The sequence below is a fragment of the Micromys minutus genome (assembly GCF_963924665.1).
Source record: "Micromys minutus genome assembly, chromosome: 25".
Lineage (NCBI taxonomy): Eukaryota > Metazoa > Chordata > Mammalia > Rodentia > Muridae > Micromys > Micromys minutus.
In genome coordinates, this window is record NC_137960.1 from 40,670,521 (window position 1) to 40,695,797 (window position 25,277).

At 43.3% G+C, this 25,277-nt stretch overlaps 1 protein-coding gene across 1 annotated transcript in view; it reads left to right on the forward strand.

The window, feature by feature from the left end:
- Positions 1-25,277, forward strand: part of SLC16A10 (solute carrier family 16 member 10) — a 97,968-nt gene that overhangs the window by 41,173 nt on the left and 31,518 nt on the right. The window contains exons 2-3 of the mRNA XM_080937982.1: positions 19,010-19,154; positions 22,945-23,392. Of these exons, the coding sequence (XP_080794108.1) occupies positions 19,010-19,154; positions 22,945-23,392 (593 nt within the window). The remainder of the gene's footprint in view (positions 1-19,009; positions 19,155-22,944; positions 23,393-25,277) is intronic.

Genomic DNA, 25,277 nt, shown 5'->3' on the forward strand with positions numbered 1-25,277 from the left:
TTCCTGAGGCAAAGAAGATGCTGGTTATCTGGTTATACTGGTTTCTTCCGGGGTTATTCCAAGGATAAAGGAATTTATATTTGTAAAATAGCATCTGCCTTGTGGTAAACCATAAGACAACCAGATGTAATTTTTTTTCCTAATAATGAAAGTAATTCATGTGTAGAAGCCAGAAAACTGTTGTTGGGCGCCTTCATGAGGTTGCCAGCAATGTGTTGTGCGGGGAGTATGTCTGGTCTTTGAACCTTTACTTAGTTGTTCCCTTCATTAGGATGGTTGGCTTAGAAGAAAAATTCTTTTAAATTCCCCCATCATTCTTCTGCCTGATAAATTAATACATTTGATTTTTTTGGTGCATGAATCTCTGAGAACATTTCCTATCTTTCAGGATTGCCACAAAGGTTTAATGACATCTGTATGTGCAAAGGCAGTGGCTGTGTGCCTGACCTTTTCGGGTGTTTGTGGGATATCTTTTCTGTTCATTCTCTTTAAGATGTAACATTGGAATGAAATTCATTCTTTTCAGCTCCCTGTCTGGTTGCTTCAGGGAAGAAATCCAGGAACATTTCAGGGCTTACCTCAAATCTCTGAAAAGCCACATGTAGGCTAAGCTAGTGCTCCTGCCAGACACAGTTACAGGTGTGGTGGTGCATGCCTGTAAAACCTCAGTGCATGGGAGCTGAGGCAGGAGGATTTGTCAGAAACAAAACAAAACAAACAAAAAAAGAAAAAGAAAGGAAGAAAATAACCAAGCAGAGTGAGCGTTCTGCTCCTATTTTCCCACTTTAAAGCAAGTTTGGAGATGTCACTGGTGTCACTGGTGTTACTGGTGTCACTGGTGTCACTGGTGTCTGTCGTGCTCACAGTGATGGCATTTTGACATGCTTTCTGTCATTTTACTGTGAAATGCAACCCGTGTGTGTGTGTGTGTGTGTGTGTGTGTGTGTGTGTGTGTGTGTGTGTATGTAATTATATAGTATATTTTTTGTTTTTAGTATGCTTTTATTTGGATGAGCAATAAAGATAGTGTAGATTATGGAGTTATCCTATAAAATTAGTTTCTAACTAGTGGTTGCAGCTCCCTGGGGGGTGTGGAACGATCCTTTCAATGAGGGATCACCTAAGACCATCTGCATATCAGACATTTACATTATAATTTACAATAGTAGTAAACTTACAGTGGCCACAAAAATAACTGTGGTTGGGGGTCACCACAACATGAGGAGCTGCAGTAAAGGGTCGCAGCATTAGGAAGGTTGAGAACCACTGGTTTTTAGCAGACCACCTGGTCTGATGCTACATACCCTAAGTTCTAGCACTTGGGAGATAGGTGAATCTCTGTGAACTAGGTCAGCCTGCTTTATAATAGTGAGTTCTAGGCCAGCCAGGGAATATTCTGAAGCCCTGTCTGTGGTGGTTTGAAGATGCTTGCCCCATGGGAGGTGGCATGGTTAGGAGTTCTGGCTGTGTTGGAATAGGTGTGGCCTTGCTGTCCTGTGTCACTGTGTAGGTGGACTTTCAGGGATCTTTCTAGGCTTAGGCTCTGCCCAGTTCAGAAGACATTGGCTTTTGGTTACTTGAAAAGGACACTCTTCTCTTGGATGCCTTCTGATCAAGATGTCGGCCTCTTAGCTCCTCCAGCACGAGTCTGCCTTCACACTGCCATGCTTCCCACCATGATTATAATGAACTGAACCTCTGAACCTGTAAGCCAGCCCCAATCAATGTTGTCTTTATAAGAGTTGTCTTGGTCATGGTGTCTCTTCACAGCAGTAAAACCCTAACTAAGACACTGTCTAAAAGAATAGCTTTAACCAGTATTTCTGTAAAATTATGTCACTAATAAAATAGCATTTTGATGTTCTAGTAACAGGAGCTAGTGAAAGACCTGAGGATGTAAAAATGTGATCAGTATAAGTAATCTGAAGTTAAAATAAATAATACTATTTACATTAGTACCTGCAGTGAAATGCTTTCATATATATATATATATGAATATTTCATATATATATATATATATATATATGAAAATATCCATAATATCTATACAAGGAAAACTGATAAGCACTATCAGCGAACCAAATGAAAGCAGAGATTTTTTTCCCATGGCCATATGTAGATTTAATATTGTCAACTCTAAGTTCTTTACAAACACAAACCTTAACAGATACTGTGGCAAGTAGAGCTACACAGGAAGCAAACATGAAGAAATGATGCACATGTGTCATTAGAAACTGAACACAGGGATTCTGTGTGCCTTCTAGGATGGCCCAAATCCTCAGCATTGCCAGTGTCGGGAGCCGCTGGGACGTCACACACTGGGGACTTTGCTAGGGAGTTTGGCAGCTTCCTGGGAGGTGAACGTACTTTGACATCGCCCAGCAGCGGTGTTTTTGGTCAGGTTGAAACCTCACAGCTGCACAGCACCCTGCATGCTGATGCTTCCTGTGGCTTCACTCACACCGGACAGGGACGGAAGCAACCAAGACTTTTCTTTGCACATTTTGTTTTTATTTATTTATCTTTTAATTGGATATTCTCTGTATTTTCATTTCATGTGCTATCCCCTTTCTGCCAATCCCATCCCCCCTACCCCTCCCATTGCCTCTATGAAGGTGCTCCCTCTCCTAACCTCCCTCTCCCACCTCAGCACCATGGCATTCCCCTACCCTGGGAAAATGAGCCTTCGCTGGACCAAAGTCCTCTCCTCTCACTGATGCCAGAGAATGATGTCCTCTGCTGCATGTGCACCTGGGGCCATGGGTCTCTCCATAAGAACTCATTGCAACCAAGATATTACTCAATAGGTAAACGAAACAGAGAACATACACCCAGATAACAGAATATTATTAAACACTACAGAAAACAAGCTGTTGAGGGCTGAAGAGATGGCTCAGTGGTTAAGAGCACTTGCTGCTCTCCCACAGGAGCCGGGTTTGATTCCTAGCATCCACATGGCAGCTCAACCATCTGTAACACTGGTCCCAAGGGATCTGATGTCCTCTTCCCTCCATGGCACCATGTGCCTGGAATACGGACATACGTAAAGAAATGATACACACGAATCATGAGAAACACACGCACAATGCTCACATCTGTATAAAGCCATACAAAAATTGTTTTCAAAATTTTTTCTTCTAAATATTAAAAATTAAGAAGGACAAGCCAAGACAGTTCAGCGAGGGAGAGAGTCTTCAACAGAGGCAGCCAACAGTGCTGGGACAACTAGATTGTCACAGGACAAGAAGCAGTCAGACCTCAGTGAACTCAGACGCACTGAAGGCAAATTCAGGATGTAAAGCCATAAAAAGAAGCATTTATATGTCGGTGACTTTGGACCAGGCAGTGTTTTTTTAAGATATGGAGTTGAAAGTCTAAGCAAGATTAAAATAGATAGTCCCTCATAAAGCCAAGAACTTTTGTGCATCTAAGAACATCATTAAGAGAGTGAAGAGGAAGTAAAAAGAAAATTCTAAAATAAAAATGAGAGAGAATAGTAAGCCGGTGACATGACTCAGTGGGTAAAAGCGCTTTACTCACCTTTAAAGGCTCTGGCATTAGTTTGATCTCTGTAACTCATATAGAGGGGGAAGGGGAGACCTCAACACATACTGCAGTATTCTGATATACACGCGCGCGCACACACACACACACACACACACACAGAGCTTTTCTTTTAAGATCAGAACTGCTCCACACCTACAACCATCTTTGGTAGTCTTCCCATAGTCCTGGCATCTCAAATATACTGGAGTCTCCAGAGCAACTGAGGCTGCACTCTTACCAGTGCCCCTGGCCTCTCACAGTGCCAAGTCTCAGCTACTCTGCATGACTCCTTCATGCCTTCAAAACCAGTACCACGTGGACTCTTCCACATATGTTAAGCTCAGTATGCGTCCTTGGTTCCTTACTAGACTCTAGCCTCTATGTGCTGACCCCGAGGGAGTTCTTCGAAGATTTCATCCTAACGATAGCGATCATCATCTTTTTCAGCCGCAGCTGGCCAGCACCTGTTATGTCAGTGAAGCACAGGTTTCAGTGCCAAACATTCTTCCTGAAATATATAAATGGCCCCAACAGAGTCTGCTTCCTCTGAAACCTCATGTGCCAGGCAGGTCTCCACGGCCTGCATTTCTCTCAACGTTCTTTCAACAGAACAGAGTTCCAAAGACTTCCACAACCCCCAGCCTCACCACTCCTAACCCCCAAAACAACCCAAAATAAAATAAAATAAAACCCAACCCAATCAAGTCCACAGAAGTACCCCATGTTCTTGGTGCTAATTTGTGTTTTGTTGTTGTTGTTATTTTTGTTATTTTTTGTTATGATTTGTTACTATAAACAGCACAACCAAAAACAACTTGATGAACATGGTTTATGTAGCTCACAGGTTACAATCAATCTTCAAAGGCACAAGGCAGGAACTGAAGCAGAGAACGGAGTTGCCCACCTTTGCCTATTTCTGGCGACCTGCTTTCTTTCACACCCCAGTACCACTTGCCCTGGGGTAGCACCTCCCAATTGGGTTGGGCTATCCCACACCAGTCTTCAGTCAAGACAGTGCCCCAACAGACACACCTCTAGGCCTGCCCACGGTGGAAGCAGTGCTTCAGATGGAGTTCCCTCTTCTCAGCTGTGTCAAGTTGACAATTCAGATTGGCCATCACATCTTTCAGCCTTTCTTTTAAGCTATTTCCCTCATTTATTCATTGGCTTAATTTGTCTTTTTAAAACCTTTATTTTTTTATGTGTGAGTGTTTTGTCTGCATATATGTATGTGTACCACATGCATGCCTGGTGCTGAGGAAGCCAGATGAGGTTGTTGGTTTTCCCTCAGAACTGGGCATCTGACCTGGGACCTCTCCCAGGTAGCGGAGCTCGTAACTGCTGAGTCATCTTTTTAGCCCTAGCTTAATTTGCCTTAAGAAACAACCTTTATATTAGGTAAAAGATGGTTCTGATTGTATATTCACTCTCAAGAAGAATGGGGAGGCTGTGGCTTGAGCCCCAGCCTGCCTAGGTAGTTTGTTTTATCTTGGCCCTTTAAGACCCAAGAATGTCTTAGTTTCCTGCTACTCAGTGGTAATTCCAGATAGTTTACTTGTGAGAAGGAAGGCTGTTAGCAGAGCATAGCCGGCTAGCTGGTATTTAGGACAGAGTGTTGGCTGTTTGAGAGGCCAGCAATCCTGAGACATTTGATTCTCTAAGATAGAAATCTGTGAGATAGAGACTTTCTGTGCGAGTTGGCACTTTCTCAGTTAATTAAGACTTGTTTGTGCGTGACTATTCCAAGACGAGGCCCAAGAGTGTCTCCAAAGGCTTACTGTGGCCTTTTCTAGAAGGTGGGCTGCCTCCGAGGGGTAGCATTGAATCCCAGACTAGTGAGTCCTTTGCTTCTATTTCATCATCTGCATGAAGGTTAGAACTCGCTTTCATGGACTGTCCTGAGAGCTGGGGTGGAGGAGACTCGGGTCTGTAATCCTAGCACTTAAGCAGAGACAGGAAAATCACAAGTTTGAGTCTAGCTTGGTCATTCCAGTGACTCAGGCAGACTGAGACTCAAAGAACAAAGCCATCGGGCTGTGAAGTAGCTCAGTGCTAGAGTGCCACACACTCACGCATACACATGCACGCACACACGCACACACGCACACATGGTGCATATGAAGCTCTGAAATCATGCTCAGTACACGATGAACACTTAAGAAATGTAACTTAGCTCTGTTGGGATATAGAAGGGACAGTGGTTTGATATTAATAGGAAGTTCACCTTGGAATTTGTCCTGACCTACTTAAATTACTTGTACTCAAGTAAACACTTTGAAAGTAATCAGCAGCCCCCCTTTCTCCTGAGTGGAGAACAGTGTAGCTATCTCAAGTGGTCTCTATTATTCTTTACTGTTTCACACCCTGCAAGGTGTAATATTCCTTTTCAGCTTTTAAAGCTACACATGTAGAAATTAAACTGTCATTGTGGCTCAGGCCGACCAGCTAGGAGCATGAAACTTCTGTTATCCCCCAGGTCCGCCCAGCCACGGGAAGCTGTGCTCTCATTTGTCTCAAGGAATCTGCCTATGTCTTATAAAGTTGACCTATAACTACATACATAAATCAGATAAGTTTATGTTAAGGAGATCTTTAGTTGGCAAAGTACCAGAGTTGGATCCCCAGAGCAATGGAAAAAAATGGCACGTGCTTTTATAGTCTCAGTACTGAGGAAGTGGAGACAGATCCCCGGGGCTTACTGCCCACTGAGCCTAGTCTATTAGGTGAGCTGCAGGCTCAAAAGAATGAGAACTAAAAACGCTTTTATAGTCTCAGTACTGAGGAAGTGGAGACAGACCCCCGGGGCTCACTGCCCACTGAGCCTAGTCTATTAGGTGAGTTCAAGGCCAGCTTGCTATAGTTCAGGATAGCCAGGGCTACACAGAGAAACCCTGTCTCTGACTCCCTGTTTCCCCCAACACTCCCCACCCCCCAAAACATTACAGTTGTCATCACCAGCATCACATCAGCATGCCCCTCTTTGTTTTAAGGAAGAGTCTGGTGTGAGTTAGAGGTGAGCTGGTCAGCTGCAAACCTTTCTTTCAGGCCTTACCCCATATGTTCATGTTACAGATAAGAAGAGAATTTGGACCCCCTGAGGTCAGGGCACTGTGAAAGACTCGGGACTTGTTAAGCAGATTCAGCTTCTACCAAAGCCTGGGTCCTTTACCCCAGAGTCCTCACTAAGACTTTGGGGAAAAGGCCCTGACTGGGTCAGAGGCAATGGATGAGGGAGGTTCTGTGTTATAAATCTCTACCTGCACAAGTTCCGGTAGTTGTTTTTAATTTGTTGTGTGGGTTCAGATTTGTGCTTTCCATAATATGACAACATACTGTGTTGCTTTTTAAATTTTATGACATCTAGAATTATAAATGTGAGGAATCTTTTTCAGGAAAATTATGTTACATTTCTTCACTTTGTTGTAAGGAGTTCTTTCCAATAAGTAGTGGTCAAATACAGCAACACCATGAGATTGTTTCTAGCTCACTTGACTTTTGCCCCAAATAATCTACTCAGACTTCTCTGGTTTTGGTGACTGATGTGTTTATATATAAAAAAAGAAAAGATATGTCCTGGGTTTCAGCACCAATGTTGGGAAAAAGATAGTGTGTGTGTGGGGTGGGGGGGTATGTTCTGCAGAGGTGTGGTGAGGTATGGGGCAAAGGGGATGCTTCTGGGGCCCCATGTTGAGGCATCTCTTCTCCCTGAGGGACCAGCCACATGGTATAGAGTTTATTCAGGGCATGGGGAGGGAGTTAAGAGGGTAGTAGGGGTAGAGAGAGAAGGGTAGAGAAGTAGAGGCTGGCCATGAGCATGTGGAGAGGTGGAGGGGAGGAGATGGGGGATGGGGAGAGAGAGAGAGATGGGGTGGGGGAGACAAGCAGCCCCTTTTATAGTGCCAGGTAACTGTGGGGTGGGGTTTACAGAATCCCAACAGCAACCACATTAGTAACTCCAGCATTTGCAAGGCAAAGACAGTGAGGGGACCAGCACAAGTTTAAGGCCCCTGGGTCTACATAGTGACTTCTAGGCCAGCCAGGGTAACATAGTGAGACCTTGTCTCAAACTAACAAAACAAGAGGCTGGAGAGATGGTTTAGTGGTTAACACTGCTGGCTGCTTTTTCCTGAAGTCACAGGTTCAAGTCCCTGTACTCACGTGGCAGCTAACTCCAGCTGCAGGAGATCTGATGCAGTACCAGACATACACACGGACGGTACACAGACATACATGCAAACATGCACCCATACATGTTAAATAAATGAGCTAATTAAAAACAGAACAGCCCTCTCTAAAAACCAAAAGCAAATCTAGCCAAATGACAACAGACACTCAGGATATAACAATTCATGAAATTCTTCATGATATGAAAAAAAAAAAAACTTTAAAGAGAGAATTTGAAGGTCCGGAGAGATGAAGCTGAAGTTAAGAGCACTTACTGCTCCTGGAGAGGATCCCGGTTTGGTTCCTGGCACCCATTTGGTGGCTCACAACCACCTGTAACTCTCTGGAACCGGAGAACCTAACATTCTCTTCTGGCCGCTGTAGGGCTTTGCATGCACACGTGCAGCTAAACACCCTCACAAATACATTAAGAAAAATAATTTAAGATTTTGTGTGTGGGGGTGTGCATGGGAACTAGATAGAGGAGAATATCCAGTGTCTGTCCTTTGTCTGTAATTCTCTGCTCCATTTCTGTGAAACAGGCAGCAGGTCCCGGTTAGTTGGTTCTTGTGTCTCTGCCCCACTTTGCTGCCTGTCCCACCCCTGCCGCTCCTCCTGCTGGGGTTACCGGCATGCTTGGCCATTCTTTGGCTTTTTATATGATGATGGAGATTTTGAGTTCAAGCCCTCATGCTCATGTGGCAAGTGCTCATCTTACAGAACCATGTCCCTAGCACTGGCTCTCAGCTGAGGAAAGAGAGGGGTTTGCTTTCTATTCAGGCATGTGAGTAGCATGCTTTTCTTTTCAAGCAGATTAAGCATCTTTCCTTCACCCTGTTCCCGGATCTGTTTATCCCTTTGTCCTTAGACCCCGCCTCTCACTGAGCGGGTCACTCTCCCAGACCCTTTATTGTCACTGTTTTTCTATCTAGTGGATCTTCGAATCTGATGATTCTTACATCCCTCAGGTCCGCCCTCTTGCTGTCTTATTGCTCCTGAATTGGGATCATTGTCCTTTATCCTGATACAGTCTTCTGCTTTCCTCCCAGGTTTTCAGAGTGGAGTCTCTACAACACAACTTGATGGTGTCTTTCCCCGGCTAACCAGGCATAGCTTTGCTGAGCTTCTGACCACAGTCTCAGGGGAGCACTTGTAGGCATTCATTTGGCATGTGCACACTCCTGCCTCCTTTTCCTCCGTTCTGTGTCTGAGAAACCTTGTGCCCCACCAAGAGAGTCTGACTTCTCCATCTTCCCACATCCAGGGTGCACACCATTACTAAGATGCCAGTTGTGACACTGCTTGCTGTTTCCACATGCTCTCTGCCTGACCAGCACTGTCTATTCCCTTCCCATTTATAACTACCCACCGAACTCACTGAATTCTAAATGGAATGCTCTAGTTTTCTCGGTTTTGTTTTTTAAATCAGTTTCAGCCTTTTGTTTATAATGGGGTTTGGGGTCTGACTTTTGCCAACCGGAATGTCTATCATTTTTATCCTTAGCTTTTGTCCCTTCACAGAAGGGCGCCTTGTTGTGGGCGGAGGTTGGCCTCTGTGTTATCCCCTCAGTCTTCCCAGATCTCGATGAGTGCCACTCTAGAGCCGCACGGTGCTCGCTGAGGGGTGAGTGTGTGTGAGCCAAAGGCTGACAAGAGGGACTGCTGGCTTTCAGCTCATGCCGTCAGCTCCACCCAACGTTTGTCATCACTGCATACGACTTTATTTCGTAATTCAGACCAAGGCTGTATGTATGGACTCAAGGTTGTTGGATCCTGTGAGAGTGTCTAATGGTTGGTGTCCTGCTGTGTGTGTTCTCAGTCTTATGTGTAAGAACTTTTTTTTTGTGGCTTTGCAGAGCAAGTTGTTGGAGGGAAGGAGGACTGTTGTACTGTAGACAAAAGAGATAGATTTGGACCCAGCCTCCCTGAGAAAGGGGAAGAGGGGTGAGCATGCAAAACACTGGATCCATTCGAGGTGCTGTAGCATTTGACAAACTTAGACTCGGAGTGACATGTCGTGAGGCCCTCTCACCCTGTGGGTGGGGCACTGATGTAAGTGTTGGACGAAGGAGAACACTGAGGGAGTTTACTAGAATGTTCTTGGACTATGCTGGTTCTGATGTAATCCTTCACAGAAGGGTGCTGGAAGCAGCTTTGTTGGGGCCTATGTAGCTAGTTGAAAGAATTACTAAAGTCATCGCCTTTAAAAGAAAATAATTTTTCTTTCTAAAAATTACTTACATATTCATTTGCTTAATATTTTGTGCTTATGTGTGCTCAGTTCTGGTGTGCGTGTGGAGGTCAGAAGACAGTTTGCCGGAGTTGGTCCATTGCTTCCGTGACATGGGACTCAGGGACTGAGGTCAGGTTGTCAGACTTGGCAGCAGGCCCCCTTTATCCACTGAGCCATCTTGCTGACCCAGAAGCTGTTTTTCTTGATGTTTGAGAATTTAAAATATGCCTTAGCTTCTTAAAGCTATATGAAGAAATTGACATTTACGTGAAGAACAATGGAGTATTTCTTCACTGTTTCAGAGAATGTTTTTACGTAAAAAGTCAGTTCGAAACGTCCCTTGTTAACCACTTTCCCACTCTCAGCCATCAATCCTGTTGTAATTTCAAAGATTAAAGAACTATATTAAGAGGATTATGTGTGTATTTATTTATACTTCTTTATAGCTGTCAGCTTAGGTGTGCCGACTAGAAGTTATAAAAGCAGCAGGCTGTTTATAAGGAGTGATGGAATGCGCAGAGCTGGGCTCTGGGCCAGGCAGTCTCTGGTAAATCTAGTGGCTTTTACTTACAGTGTCGAGCGTGCTTAGGCAAAGCGCTTAATCTCTAAGCAGTGGCGTCTCACCTGTGGCTGTTGAAGATAGAGTGGAGTGCTTGGTAACTTTAATTATTTCAAACCGTATTTTTTTTCCTTACAACTTTATTTTAAAAAGAGAGAGAGATACGTGTACAGATTTTAAAAAGCATTTTGGCCTAAGACTGTATGAATATATTTTTGTCAGTACTTGATTTTTTTTAAAGGTTTGATAGTATGCATTGAAATCTTACTAGTTACAATGAGCATAAAGTACATGTAAAACAAAATGTAACATGGAAACAGTCAAAGTTTTCTTGGTGTGTATAGATTAGACATAATGATTTTTAAATACCAAAAATTTTTAAATAAGAAAGCTGTCTTCTTAGCTCTTGAGTTACCAATGATTTAAGGTCTAGGTGTACTCCACTCTGAGTGGGAGCTACACACTTGTTGTTGTTGTTGTTTTCCCTATGGACTGAGACTTCTACTTTTTGGCCTTTCATTTTTTTGAGCTTCATATGATCTGTGAGTTGTTTCTTGGGTATTCAGGGCTTTCTGGGCTAGTATCCAATTATCAGTGACTGCATATTATGTCTGTTCTTTTGTGACTGGGTTATCTCACTCAGGATGATATTTTCTAGATACAACCATTTGCCTAGGAATTTCATAGTCATTGTTTTTGATAGCTGAGTAGTACTCCATTGTGTAAATGTACCACAATTTCTGTATCCATTCATCTACTGAAGGACATCTGGGTTCTTCCTAGCTTCTGGCTATTATAAATAAGGCTGCTATGAACATGGTGACACATGTGTCCTTATTGTATGTTGGAGCATCTCTGGGGTATATGCCCAGAAGTGGAATAACTGGGTCTTCAGGTAGGACTATGTCCAATTTTCTGAGGAATCGCCAGACTGATTTCCAGAGTGGCTGTAACAGCTTACAACCCCGCCAACGATGGAGGAATGTTCCTCTTTCTCCGCATCCTCGCCAACATCTGCTGTCATCTGAGTTTTTGATCTTAGCCATTCTGACTGGTGTGAGGTGGAATCTCAGGGTTGTTTTGATTTGCATTTCCCTCAAACCTTATTTTTAATGATGGTTCTTAAATGCTTTACCCTCCCTTGTAGCCCACCATCACCAGAGGTAGTAAGAAAGAAAGGATATGGGGAAAGTGGAACTGTTTAGAAAGGTTCTTTGGAGCAACTCCCATCTGTGTTGTCTGGAGATCGGCAGTTTCGTTTATGGGTTAGCAGCTCGACCCACTCACAAACACTTCATGGATACACCAGCAGTCCAGTTTCGTAGACTCCAGTTAGCAACAGTGGTGACATGACCTAGCAGAGACAGCAGGTCTCAACCTCGACTCAAGTCAGCAGGAGGGACTAACAGAAACATCAGGAGAAGTTCTCAGCTCTACCTCTCTCAGGGAAGCAAAGATCAGAGAAGATGTGAGACCTACCAGCATTGCACAGCTGTACCAGCAAGCCAAGCTCTGTCCCTGTCACTCCATCCAGTCCTATACCCTCAGGTCCTCCATGATGTGTCTTGGCTCAGCACATACCTTACCTCAGCACGTGCATCCAATCAGCCCAGTCTGTGAAGTGACAAATGGAACTCAACTACAAAATGTAAGGCTGGCCAACATGTGTGTTGTCACCAAAGAACACTTCATCATGTGTTCTTTCAGGTGTTTGCCTTAACAGAACATCCAGTCTCTTGTGCCTGTTTCAGTGAGACACTCCTTCACGAGTCTGCCTTAGTCTTTCACCCACGTTCACTTCGGGAAAGTGTCTCTTTACGTATCTGCCCCAGCAAAACAGCACCCAACACAACTGACCTTCCAAAGAACCCTTAGGTTTCCACTTCAGAGCTCACACGATGTCTGCCATGTGGCAGGAGCTCACTAAACGTTGGTTTCCATCCTCTTTACAAAGACAGAGATGTGTGTGCTCTGAGTATCTTTTTAGTCCCGTTTGTTGTTAGTCATGGCTTTCATTCTTGATGTAGACACTCACGGCAGTGGTTCCTACCGTTACCACAGGAAGAAAGATCACTCAGAGGCTGCCTCACCAGGGAATCCACCCCATATGCAGCCACCAAACCTAAGCACTATTGCTGATGCCAAGAAGTGCTTACTCAAATGAGCCGAGTTTGGATGCCTCCTCAGCGGCTCTGCCAGAGTCATACAGATACAGTTAAGAATGCTTGCAGATAACCATAGGACTGAGGACCCTGATGAAAGAGCTACAGAAAGGACTGAAGGAGCTGAAAGGATTTGCAACCCCATGGGACGAACAACATTATCAACAACCAAATGCCCCAGAGCTCCCAGAGACTAAAACACTGAGCACACATGGAGAGACCCATGGCTTCAGCTGCATATGTAGCAGAGGATAGCATTGTCTGGCATCAATGGGAAAAGAAGCCTTTGGTCCAGTGAAGGTGCATTTTCCCAGTGTAGGGGAATGCCAAGGCACTGAGGTGGGAGAGGGTGGTTAGGAGAGGGAGCACTTCATGAAAGCAAGTAGAGGGGGAGGGGGAACAGGAGATAACATTTGAAATGTAAATACAGAGAATATATAATAAAAATTTAATTAAAAGAAAAGAAAAAACTCTTAGAGTCTTCTGAAGAAACAATGCTCAGGTAAAGAACAATTAGTTATTTCCTGTTTTGAAGAATATTTTCATTGTTTTATAATAACAGTAAAAATTTTACATAATTGTGTGTGTGTGTGTGTGTGTGTGTGTGTGATCTATGTTATCTCTTTCCACAGGGATTTGATGTGGTTTTCAGCCATCAGAAGCAACACAAAACAATCAGAAATAAGATGTGGAATATGATGTTCAGGTGGAGACAGCCCTGCGTCAGTCCTAGCCCTGTGGTTAGTGTAAAGCAAATGTGTGGTAGAAGCGGGAGCAGGGTCTGGCTGCAGGTGGGTCGCCCACTGCTCCTTCGCTTGTGGAAGTGCTGAGTGCTGAGTGGGTGGCCCGTGTCCTGGTGGTGGAGGTAACGATACCTCCTTCAGGCACACAGGAGCTGCTCTCATGCCTGTCGGTGAAAGCAGCAGCACCTAGAGCACACTCGGCCCCTCTCTGAGGGGTCAGGGAGGCAGGACCTGCTTGCGCTCGTGGCCTTGGTCGGGCTCAAAAAGAAAGGTATTTATTGTGTGCCGGGATTGTTACACATGTGTGTAATTGTTACATTGGATGCCCTGGAAATGGAATTACAGATGTTTGTGAGCTGCCCAATGCGGTTGCTGGGAACTGAAATTTAGGCTCTTGGCAAGAGCAGGAAGTGCTTTTAACTGCCGAGCCATCTACTCAGTTCCTTAAAAGTCATCTTTAAATATTATTGTTTTTAGTGGCCATTTTTTAAAAGAGGTGAGATAAATAAAATAGTTGGTGACTGAGGAAGAGACTTGAGCCCAGGAGTGGCACGTGGTACGAACCTCTCCATCTCCATGAAATCTGTGATGGCGCTGTCCAGTGGGTTTCAGCCGTGGGATGGCTGTTCTGTTGTTGAACTGCACTGGGCATAGGGAGAGGTTGGTGTCCTGTAATGGGAACCTAAGTATGACTTGGCACCATCTCACGGAAGCAGCTGAGGAGCTTCCCTGCTACTTAGACAGTAATAAGGTTAAACCATTTATTACTCGTAGGGGATAAATCTTAATAAATGAGGTTTGTAGAAGGCTGAACTGTAGATCTAGGTTAGTAGTGAGAAAATTTCCCAAAGACTACGTGTGCACTGCTGCTCATTCCACATACACGTGTGCACTGCTGCTCATTCCACACACACGTGTGCACTGCTGCTCATTCCACACACCTCCTCCAGCCCCTGGCCCTAGAGTTCCTTTGTCTTTATTGGGATGAGAGCCTTTTGTTGCTCAGGTGGGATTTGAACCGTATATCTGAGGATGATCTTGACACAATGACTCAGGATCTCTATTCCACTGAGAGCTACAATTACAGGAGCATATCACCACCTGGTTGGTGCAGGTCTTGGGACACATCCAGGGCCTGGTGCATCCTGAGTTCCAGTGTTGAATTCTTTAGTTAATATGTTGAAACTTTACAGAAAATAGACATCTGATGAATTTCCAGTAGCAAATAATTACTTATTCAAAAATATAATTGTTCCTAAATGTGATTAGATCACCCTAACTGTAATTGTTAATTACTATTTTAACAGAATGTTCTAATGAAATTTCAGCAGAGGCACTAAGGCACAGAAGCATGAACTCAGAAGTGACTCTTGCATTTGATAGGTGCTCAGGGGTTTGTGTGATGCTTTAAAATAGTACTGGAAACTCTAAAGCTCCCAGAAGGAGTCTTGTTAGAAAGAACATTGGTGAGGTCTCTTCAGAAATCTGCTGTGGTCTCTTCCTCCTGTGCATGGAAGACACTTGAGAGCACATGCTTTCACACCCGAGATCTAGCAGAGGGTCTCTAGAGCATCTCCGTCCATTGGGGACCACTTAGGCCTGAGGCACCTCCCAGAAACCCCAACATGGAGGGGCTGGAGAGATGGCTCCATGGTCAAGAACCTGGGCTGCTCTTCCAGAGGTCATGAGTTTGATTCCCAACCTCCACAAGGCAGTTCACCACTGTCTGTACCTCCAGTGCTGGGGCATCCCTCTTCTGGCTTCCCCTAGCACTGAACGCACAAGCATACTCAGGTAAGATGCCCACATTCATTAAAGTGAATGCATTAAAATATCCAGCAAGGAAAGAGCCATTGCTGTCCAGCAGCTCCCGCGGCGAGAGCTGTGCAGGAGGTAGCTGGGTTGGGATTCCAAGATTTGTGAGTGCTTCTGTGCTTCCTATTTATGGAGGAGGCTGAGTAGGTGAGAGGTAGCCCCACAGCTGTTGGGACTCCTGCCAACATAGGCTGCCCAGAGGGGCGGGGTGGCCCAAACAGTCTTGTGAATGACAGCCAAAAGCTGTCAGTAGAGCTACAGCCAAATGACTCACAGAAATGCATCTGAGAAAAAGTCAGCTCCGATCATCATCATCTCTGTTGGCAGTGTTGCGAGTGTGTAATGTCCTCGCTTTCTTCCCCGGCCTCATTTCTCCCACACCCACCTTAGAGAGAAGGACCAGTTAGGGATGGGGAACAGCAGATTCCAAGTCTTTCCTATCGATCATCCCTAGGGCTTAGAGAATATTCAGTTACTTAATGAAGGTTGGCTCGTTAGCTGGAGGGGCTACAGGCTTTCTGTTATTACCATGAATAAGAAGGACCACATGAATCTGCTAAAGTGCTCATCCAGTGACAAGAAACTATGTGACTGTATCATTCTGTTGGAGCTACTTAAAACAGTTGCAAGCCTATACGTTTTCATGTTTGGCATAGACTTAATGCCCTGTGAGATCACTTATTTTTAACACGAAATTATGATTAATGACTCTTATGACTACTTAATACTTTAAGTTTTTGGCTTTCTTTTGACTGCTTACAGAATCAGTGGGAAGTTGTGATTTCTAATTTTCAAGACTTTTTTTCTTGTGAAAGATGATATATGTTTTAGAAAAGATAAAACCATGTGTAACTTTACCAACATCCACAGCCATCAAAGGCTTTGGCAAGGGTTTTGTTGTGGCAGTGCTGTCTTTATTTTGTTTTCTTGGGCAGAGAACTCTGACTCATGAACATTGCATGTAACATATGCTCTTAGATTTCATGATGTGGTTTACCATTGGATGTTAGTGTCTTGATTGTAAAAGTGCCCTTATCTAAGAATGAATGCTAGTGTTTTAGTCTGCTGGGCTTTAATAGTATAAGGGCTCCTCTTGTTGTTGTTGGTTGTATTTATTTATTTTTGAGACATTGTTTCACTTTGTAATCCTGACTGTCCTAGAAGTCAATATATACATCAAACCCATAGAGATCCTCCTGCTTCAGCCTCCTGAGTGTTAGAATCAAAGGTGAGTACCATCACATTTATCCCAATAAACTGTATTTTAAGGATTAATTACTAAGATTTTTTGAATGGAAACTCGCAGCAGTCCTCTTCTTATTTCACTCACTCAAGTGAGCCACCATGCCTAGCAAAACCCTTTTATTCTAAATCACAAGTAATTAGTAGGCAGCCATGGTTATCCATGTTTCATTAAAATCACATAAAACCACAAATATTTGCTCTAGAAAAACTGGAAAATTTAACTGTATACTGTAAAAATAGTCACAAAACCAACAACTTAAAGCGAATGTATGGGATGCTGACTCAGCTTTATATACATCTTCCAACATCTGTTTTACTATTGGATGATGGAAATTTCCAAAAGAGCACGACTCTGTGTGTGTAAGTAATCTAGTTAGTAGGGTCCTAAAAATTAGCACTCACAAACTACTTAGTAAAATAGCGTTGAGAAGCTGTCCCAAGAAGTACATAAAATCAATCCAAATTCTTCACACGGCTCAGTCTCCCATGTCATCTGCAGACTGAGTTTTCAGTCTCTTCAGGTTCAGCCTCAGCCTCTGCAGACAATACCAATACCTTCTTCCCAGTTTGCTACTTTCCTTCCCCCAGAGCCTCTGCTAGTGTTTGCTCTAGGATGGTTCTCCGCAGACAGATGTTGTTTTTGGTTTGGGCTCAGTTTGGGTGGATCAGCTTTCCCTGACAGTCTGGCAGAGCATCCTGTGGCCGCCTGTTTAGTTAGTTTGGGTCTGTGCTGTATCCTCCGGAGACGCTGATGCTGTGGCAGCAAAGGAAAGCAACAGGCTGGAGAGGCTCTGTGGTTAAGATCATCTGTGCTCTTGTGGGGACAGAGTTTGGTCCCAACACCCAAAAGGGTTTTAAGATAAGTCTTCTTTCTGATACAGGAAAGGAATTAGAAGATGGCTATTTAAGTGTATCACATAATTTAAGAACTTAGCCAGGTGGTTGTGGTGCACACCTATACTCCGAGCACTTGAGAGGCAGAGGGAGGTAGATTTCTGAGTTCGAGGCCAGGCTGGTCTACAGAATAAGTTCCAGGGCAGCCAAGGTTACACAGAGAAACACTATCTGGAAAAACAGAAACAAACAAAAGGCCCAAAACTAAAAAGGAGTAACTTAAATTGTAAGAAAGCAAAAATATAATGAAGTTATGGGTTTGGGTGTCCTCATTTAGACATTAGACATTGCCTTATTATTCTACCTTTGTCAGGGCAAACATTAGAATATGTGGTGCTCAGGACCAAGGTTCATGGACACTTGTCCCAACCCTCAGTAGTTCTGAGAAGGTATGTGACTAATCCATTTCCAAGATACTTAAACCAACCCAGAAGGGCAGTGACAGCTCTGTCATCGGTGGTGTTGTACACCCGCATGTATATGGCCCTATTAGCTTAGTTATTATGCAGGTTTGAAGGCAGACTGTTTGGTTCTTTGACATACTACTATGATTATTAATATTCTATGCTTTCTGCTTTTGTTTTTATTTTTATAGAATCAGGAGCTATGATTTTTGATTCCTAATAGCTTTTTTTAAGTTGTAGAAGATAACATACTTATACAGAAGAACATAAAACATGGTAATTTTATAAATAATGCTAAAATAAATATCCTGAAGACATTGTCCAGGTCAGAAACAGTACTATGTATAAGCAGAAATCAGTTTCTTTCCTTTTCTCTTTGTTATGGAACATTGTGTTTCACAGCAGACTATGGAAGCTCACCGACTGGCACTCTCTGATACGTCAATTTCTTTAGGACAAAACCAACCAAACAACCAAACAAAACCAAAGCAAACCAAACCCCTAAGTCCTGATGCTCCACAGATGATCACGCCTTATCTCCTTGTTCCAGAATGTTCGTCATCTTTATCACAGGCAGATGTGGTGGCTCACATCTGTACTTCGAGGAATCTGGAGGGCGAGTCGAGACGGAAGAACTGAGGGTCTGAGGCCAGTTAGGGCAACACGATCATAATAGTTCTAGGCCAGTGGAGGCTACGGAGTGAGACCAGGCTTACACTCATCCTAAAACAGGAGTTACAGCCACTAGCCTGATCTCAGTGGCCATGGCTTTGCATTTTGACCTACCTGGCATAAATTCCTAAACTAAGTGTATTGCATGTGGTGTGTGTGTGTGTGTGTGTGTGTGTGTGTGTGTGTGTGTGTGTGTGTGTGTGTGGTGGATCTAGCTTACTGTGTCATCCAAGCAGACTCAAACTCAGTTTTCTTTTGTCTTGGCTTCCTGAGTGCTGGGACCATAGGTTTGTTCCACCTTGTCTAACTTTCTTTTTAAATTTTTTATTTAATAAATTTTGTTTCATAGAATATACATTGTTTAAAACCACAGATATCAATTAGACAAAGTCAAAAAGAGTGTTCAATGAATTTAAATGCACTAACTTTTCAAGAAGTCAATGAAATAGAGTTGCTGTATGAATTACTACTGCCCAGGTGCTTAAGCAGGCGTCCGGGCTTGCTGCTGAGTTCTGTGGCCTCTCTTCCCTCTGCCTGCCAGCGTTGTAACCGTCTTCCCTCTTCTTCTCCAGCATGGGTGGGCTCGCTGTCCATGGGCATGATCTTCTTCTGCTGCCCCATAGTGAGCGTCTTCACAGACATGTTTGGCTGCCGGAAAACAGCTGTTGTGGGTGCGGCCGTGGGATTCATTGGACTCATGTCCAGTTCTTTTGTAAGGTAAGTCATGGCCACTGCTTCACACTGTTCTTGAACCTTAAGGAGAAGCCCCTAGAAATCTTAACATTCCATAGATCAGAAGTGTCATGCATAGCAGCACGCCAGAGACTAAACACTTAAATACATTTGCCTACAGGGGCCAATTTAGATGTCAGGATATATGTGTTCGCTGGAGCCAAGAAAAATGTGTTTCCATTTGTCTTAACCTATTTACATAAATCCGTAGAGGAATCTATTTCTATCTGTGAGTTATCTAAAGATGTAGCCTCAGTTTAAAGTCACTGCCATCTTAGATCTAAAGTCTTCAGTAAGTGATATTTAAAGTAATAAGCATGATAGGAAAATTATTGTGTCGATGAAAATAAGGTCTTTTAAGTCAGCGCCAACCAGATAGAGAATTCCTGTCTGTGGTTTAAGAAAAGAATGTTTAAAAATATTAAAACATTTTAATATCATGCCAAAATGAAGTAGTTAAATATACTTGAAAACCTAATGTCATAAACTACATCTATTACAAGAAAAGATGCGGGCCTCCAGAGACACTAATGTCAATGGACACACTGTGGTGTGCAAGCTCTTGTCCTCAGTTCTTTCTGAGCATTTTTAGAACACTGGCGTAGTCTGCCACACTGGTTGGTAGCAGGAAAAGTCTGAAGACCATCCGCCAGCGAGGTGCTCATCCCGTCTCTCTTCCCCGTCTACCTCCTGTTTCCTTAGTTGAAAACCATGATGTAGTCCTGAAGGGATCTAGTTTGTAGAATGGCCCTGCTTTTTAAGGGTTTTCATATTTATTCAGCCACATCCTTAGCTTCTCACGTCACTCCCTACAGTCTAACAAGCAGCTAGCTTTTGTACTTTTCCCTTCAAATTTTACTTCTTAGTAGTATAAAGAGTCTTTCTGGCTGCTTCTAAACTTTTTTTCACAAAGAGAAGTGGGACTGGAGAGATGGCTCAGCTATTAAGAGCACTGACTGCTCTTCCAGAGGTCCTGAGTTCAATTCCCAGCAACCACAGCCTGGATCACAACCATTGTAACGGGATCTGGTGTTCTCTACTGGTGTGTCTGAAGACGACTACAGTGTACTCATAAGTCGAATAAATAATTTTTAAAAAGAGAAGAAGTACCTGGGGTTCTGTAGGTACAGATGTCCTGAACCTGTGGCGTGCCACTCATAGGGCTCAGAGAGGACAAGGGGACACAGCCCTCAGCCTGCTCCCCAGCCCCATATTGTGCCCAGTTTGCACCTCTCCTTCTTCTGTCTCCAGATTTCAAAGTCCAGGTGAAGCATTTCTTGAGACCACATTGGCCTTAATATATATGTAACATCCTCACATGACCCAGTTTCCTTGTTTAACCTGCTAGTCAAGGCTGTCAGACATCATAGAGGGTCACAGAGAAAGCTGGTGTTCCCAGCTAAGGTGACAGGTTTGCTTCCTGTGATTTTACTTCTGCCTTGTAGGGAGTCTTTTCCAGCACACTGCTCACACCAGTGTCCTGTGTGCATGGTTAGAAAACCGTGTAATCTTACTGACTTACACTGTAGTTAGATGTCCAACCATTGAAGGCAGCTGTTTGTCCCGAGGACGTGAGTGACAGAGGTTCTGTGAGAACAGTGACAGAGAGGTACACAGGAAGATACAAGGCCAGTCTCATCAAGTGCATGGACTTCAACTCTGCCTTCTGTTTCATCATCTCCACACTGTGGAGTACCTGCAGCACTTGCTGTTTATGTTAATGATATTATCAATACTGTTCCTTATTTATATTTTGAGGGAGGCAGAGAAATATACAATAAATCTTACTTTCTTAAAAAATTGTTTTGAATTTCTGAGAATTATTTTGGAAAACTGCTTATGTGAATGAAGCATCGTGAACTCAAGGCTCATCTCTGCCATTCAGCGAGAGTCTTTGGTTAAAAAACAAGACAGACTTCTTCCCCCTCCACCCAAACAGAATGAGATACCTCAGTGACTGACAACACTGGCTGTTCTTGCAGAGGACCTGGGTTCAACTTCCAGCAGCCACACAGTGGCTCACAACTCCAACCCCAGGGGATCCAGTGCACTCTTCTGGCCTCCACAAGTACCAGGCACACACGGAGGACAGATGTACATGCAAGCAAAGCATCCAGACACATAAATAAAATAGAAATAATTTAAAATATGTATATTAGATTTATTTATGTAAATAATGCACTGTAGCTGTCTTCAGACACACCAGAAGAAGGCATTGGGTCCCATTACAAATGGTTGTGAGCCACCATGTAGTTGCTGGGAATTGAACTCAGGACCTCGGGGAAAGTAGTCAGTGCTCTTAACCACTGAGCCATCTCTCCAGCCCTAAGATATATTTTTTAAAATGAAGCATTATTTGTTATGTACAGTTCTTACTGAGGATGGAGATAGACATATTTCTTTAAGCAGACCATGAGTAACTTGAAGCCACAAACTTTTCTACCAAGTTTCTGTTTATTGTGTCTGCTGAGTCAAGAGTAGAGATTTGGTCAATCGTCATCAGAGCGAGATTAATATAGGAAGGTCTAGAAGTCACTCTTAAGGGTAGAGCTGGATGTGAGCTCTACAGGGGAAGGGCCTCCAGAGGACTGCCAGCACGCCTTAATTTGATCAGATCTGAGTCCATGTGACTACCTCAGTATACTGGTAGGTGAGCATCATTGTCCAAAATTTAATTATTAACCAGCATTATCTTTCTTAGTTGGTTTTACTACTGATAAGTAGCCTTTTGAGTTGACTTTGCAAAAAAAAAAAAAAAAAAAAAGATGACAACTTTTAACTTGTTTCCTTTTAATTCTTACCTAAATTGTTTCAAAGCACACACCCCTTCACTGTCCTAAGAGATGTGCAGCTATCTGATTTAATTTAAAAAGTTTCATGTTCTTTATTATTCTTTTGGGACAAAATAAGTTACTTCAAAAGCTTGCAGACTGAAATCACTGCTGAGCACACTTAATTTGGTCTTAGTGCAATCAGAACGTGATTTCTTGTTATCTTGCACAATGCTGGGAACAACGCAATATAGGGCGAAGGTTGGTTGACGGCCCTGGGACAGTGGGGGGAGGAAGTGCAGCTGCTCTTCCAGGCACATGTTCTTGACAGAACACTGAGGCGACAGTACCAGACACAGACTTCTCTTCGAGTATATCGCTTAGTAAGCACCTGGGAAGTACTGTAGAAATAATGAGTCTGCACAGTTAAATTGTAAGTTAAACGTATTGTTGAGCAAGGTTTTATTGTCCCTCCTGGCAGCCTTTTTCCTGAGCTGAGCAGGGCATAGTTCTTACTCAGTGCTCTTTATGGTCAGCAGAGATCCTTGGCAGGAAACGGACAGCACCGAAGGCCTTAATGGTCGTTTTTCACACATTCAGATGAGACAGGAATATTTTACTACTGTATTCTTGCTTTATTAAGCCTTTTCCCAATTTTTTTTAATCTTCAGAAAACATTGAGAAGATCTGTTTTTGCTAAAGGATCTCCTTTTAGGATTTTTATTTTATTTTTATTTTATTTTATGTATGTGTTTAATGAGCACCATGTGTATGGCTAGTGTCCACAGAGACCAGACAGACTGTCTTTGGTACCACTGAGATTGGAGTTGTGGCAATCATGACGGCCATGCGGGTGCTGGGAACTGAGCCCAGGTCCTCTGCGGGAGCAGCAGATGCTCTTACCTGCCTAGCATCTCTCCAGCCCCCTTTTCTGAGGTTTTCTTCTGCCCAGCACCATTAAGACAAGATTAAAGCTCTGTTCTGTCCCTTTCATCTTTATACAGCTCCATCGAGCCTCTGTACCTCACCTATGGAATCATATTTGCCTGCGGCTGCTCCTTCGCCTACCAGCCATCACTGGTCATTTTGGGACACTACTTCAAGAAGCGCCTCGGACTAGTCAATGGCATCGTCACGGCCGGCAGCAGCGTCTTCACAATCTTGCTGCCTTTGCTGTTAGGGAATCTGATCAACAGTGTGGGCCTCTCGGACACACTGCGGGTCCTCTGCATCTTCATGTTTGTTCTCTTTCTGGCGGGCTTTACTTACCGACCTCTTGTTCCCAGCACCAAAGAGAAAGAGAGTGGGAGAAGCTCCTTCTTCTCCAGGAGAAAGCTTAGTCCTCAAAAAAAAATCTTCAACTTTGCCCTCTTCAAGGAGCCAGCCTATGCAGTGTGGGCTGCTGGGATCCCACTTGCACTTTTTGGATACTTTGTGCCTTATGTTCACTTGGTAAGTATGCATCCTTGGCTCCGTTTGTAATAAATACCATTAGGTCACACAGGGAGATCTATCTAGATGAGCAAGACATGTGTGATCGAAGTCTGCCCCCAGACTCTGGGAATGAGAGATCTTTCAAACCAACAACAGTTTCTCCACCAGACGATCAGAGAGCCTAATGCTCCAGCGTCTGTAAAGTTCTAAACAAAAGCAGTTTTTTAAGAAGGTGACTAAAATCTTGGAGTGAATTATATCAAGGTAAGATATTTGAAATGGGTAAGATGTCCTAATGAAGAAAGATACTTGCTGCCAAACCTGACATCCTGGGTTTGATGTGGGAGGAGAGAACCAGCTCCTAAAGCTCACCCTCTAACCTTCACTGTGAACCTCCTTCCTCTCTGCCCCCAGTAAATTAATGTAATAAAAAAGATCTGATAGGTCACTTCTAGAAGGAGCTTGCTGATCCTATTCAGGGATATATTAAGTGTAATGACCTTGTTAATATTAATTTTGAACAGATGGATGCAGAAATTAAATAGTTAACAAAACGTCAGTGACTAACACAAAGAAACATTGTATATATTTGTGAGATACTTCTGGAAAAACAAGAATTCTCTTCAGAGAAGTATTTGAGAAACCACAGGGAAGGTTTAAATTAGAGAAGAGCCTTAAAGTTTTATGGGAAATTAGCATTTCAAGTCCTCAAGTAGTTTATATTGTTTTCTTCAATGTCAACCTTCAGCCTATTTATATTGAATCACCAATAAGCAATATCAAGGTATTTGCCCTTGGCAAAATGTGCTCAAAGTTGCTCTCTCTGTCCTCCTCCTCCTCTTCTTCCTTTTTTTTTTTTTTCTTTACTTTTTGTGGTGGAAAATAAATGCAGTTCAATAATGAACAAAAATGGCATTTGCTTTAGTTTTTCTTTTGTGTATGTACGATCTACATGTGTGGATCTGGGTGGGGTTTTTTTGTTTGTTTTTGTTTAAACCTTATAGTCTATTTTTGGATATCTGCAATTTTTCTCCAGTTAAAATTTTTTGGTGAAAGTTAACAGTGGTTCACAAAGTTAGTAGGCCTAGAGGGTCAGCTAATAACTGCACCGTGCCGCCTTAGTGGGTGCCTGCGCACAGTTCAGAAAGTGAGCCAAGGAGTCATGATGAGAGGCAGGGAACATGTCTGGATTTCAGACGAATTTTGCTCTATGAAGCTCTGTTGAGGACAAGCTAGAATGGTGGGAAGCACCTGGGCTGACAATGGAAAAGCATGGGCAAGGCCGAGGGACAGGCCCCGGAGTCTGTGGCATTCAGAGTCAGAAATCCCGACCTGTTAGTCCCTCCTCATTCTTTCATGTGTCGCCACAAACATCGCATTAGTCTTTGGAATATGGGTCTGTGGAGAAAGAATCAGCCTTACCAGCCTGTGTTACAGTTTCTTAGTGGAGGAAACATTTGCCTGTGTCCCCACCCCCTTCACCCTGTGTTTTGAGACTATGTAGCTCGGGCTGTTCTTGTGAACGTTTTTCTTCTTTGTCTCTATATGTTACAGGCATGTGTCACTATGACCAACTTTCCTTAGTTTTTCAAAATTCTCTTTGGTACTATAGATGAAAATACTCAGTGAAATGGGTATGTCTGGTTATAAAGTTTACAGTTAGTTAATTTCACATATTACTTAATCTCCTTACAGTAAATCTGTAAACTATTTTAACTGTTGGCTTACAGAGTCACAGGAGAAAGATATTTTTTCTTAGAGAAATAGAAAAGGTTTTGTGGCACTGGGCCTTCAACATGAAGTATTCTGTTGAAACTGGAGCTTTGATTAACTAGGGAATGGATTTTTTACTCTGGTTTTCTTCGAACTTCAGAAGCATAATGAAATGCTCTCTGACTCTGTC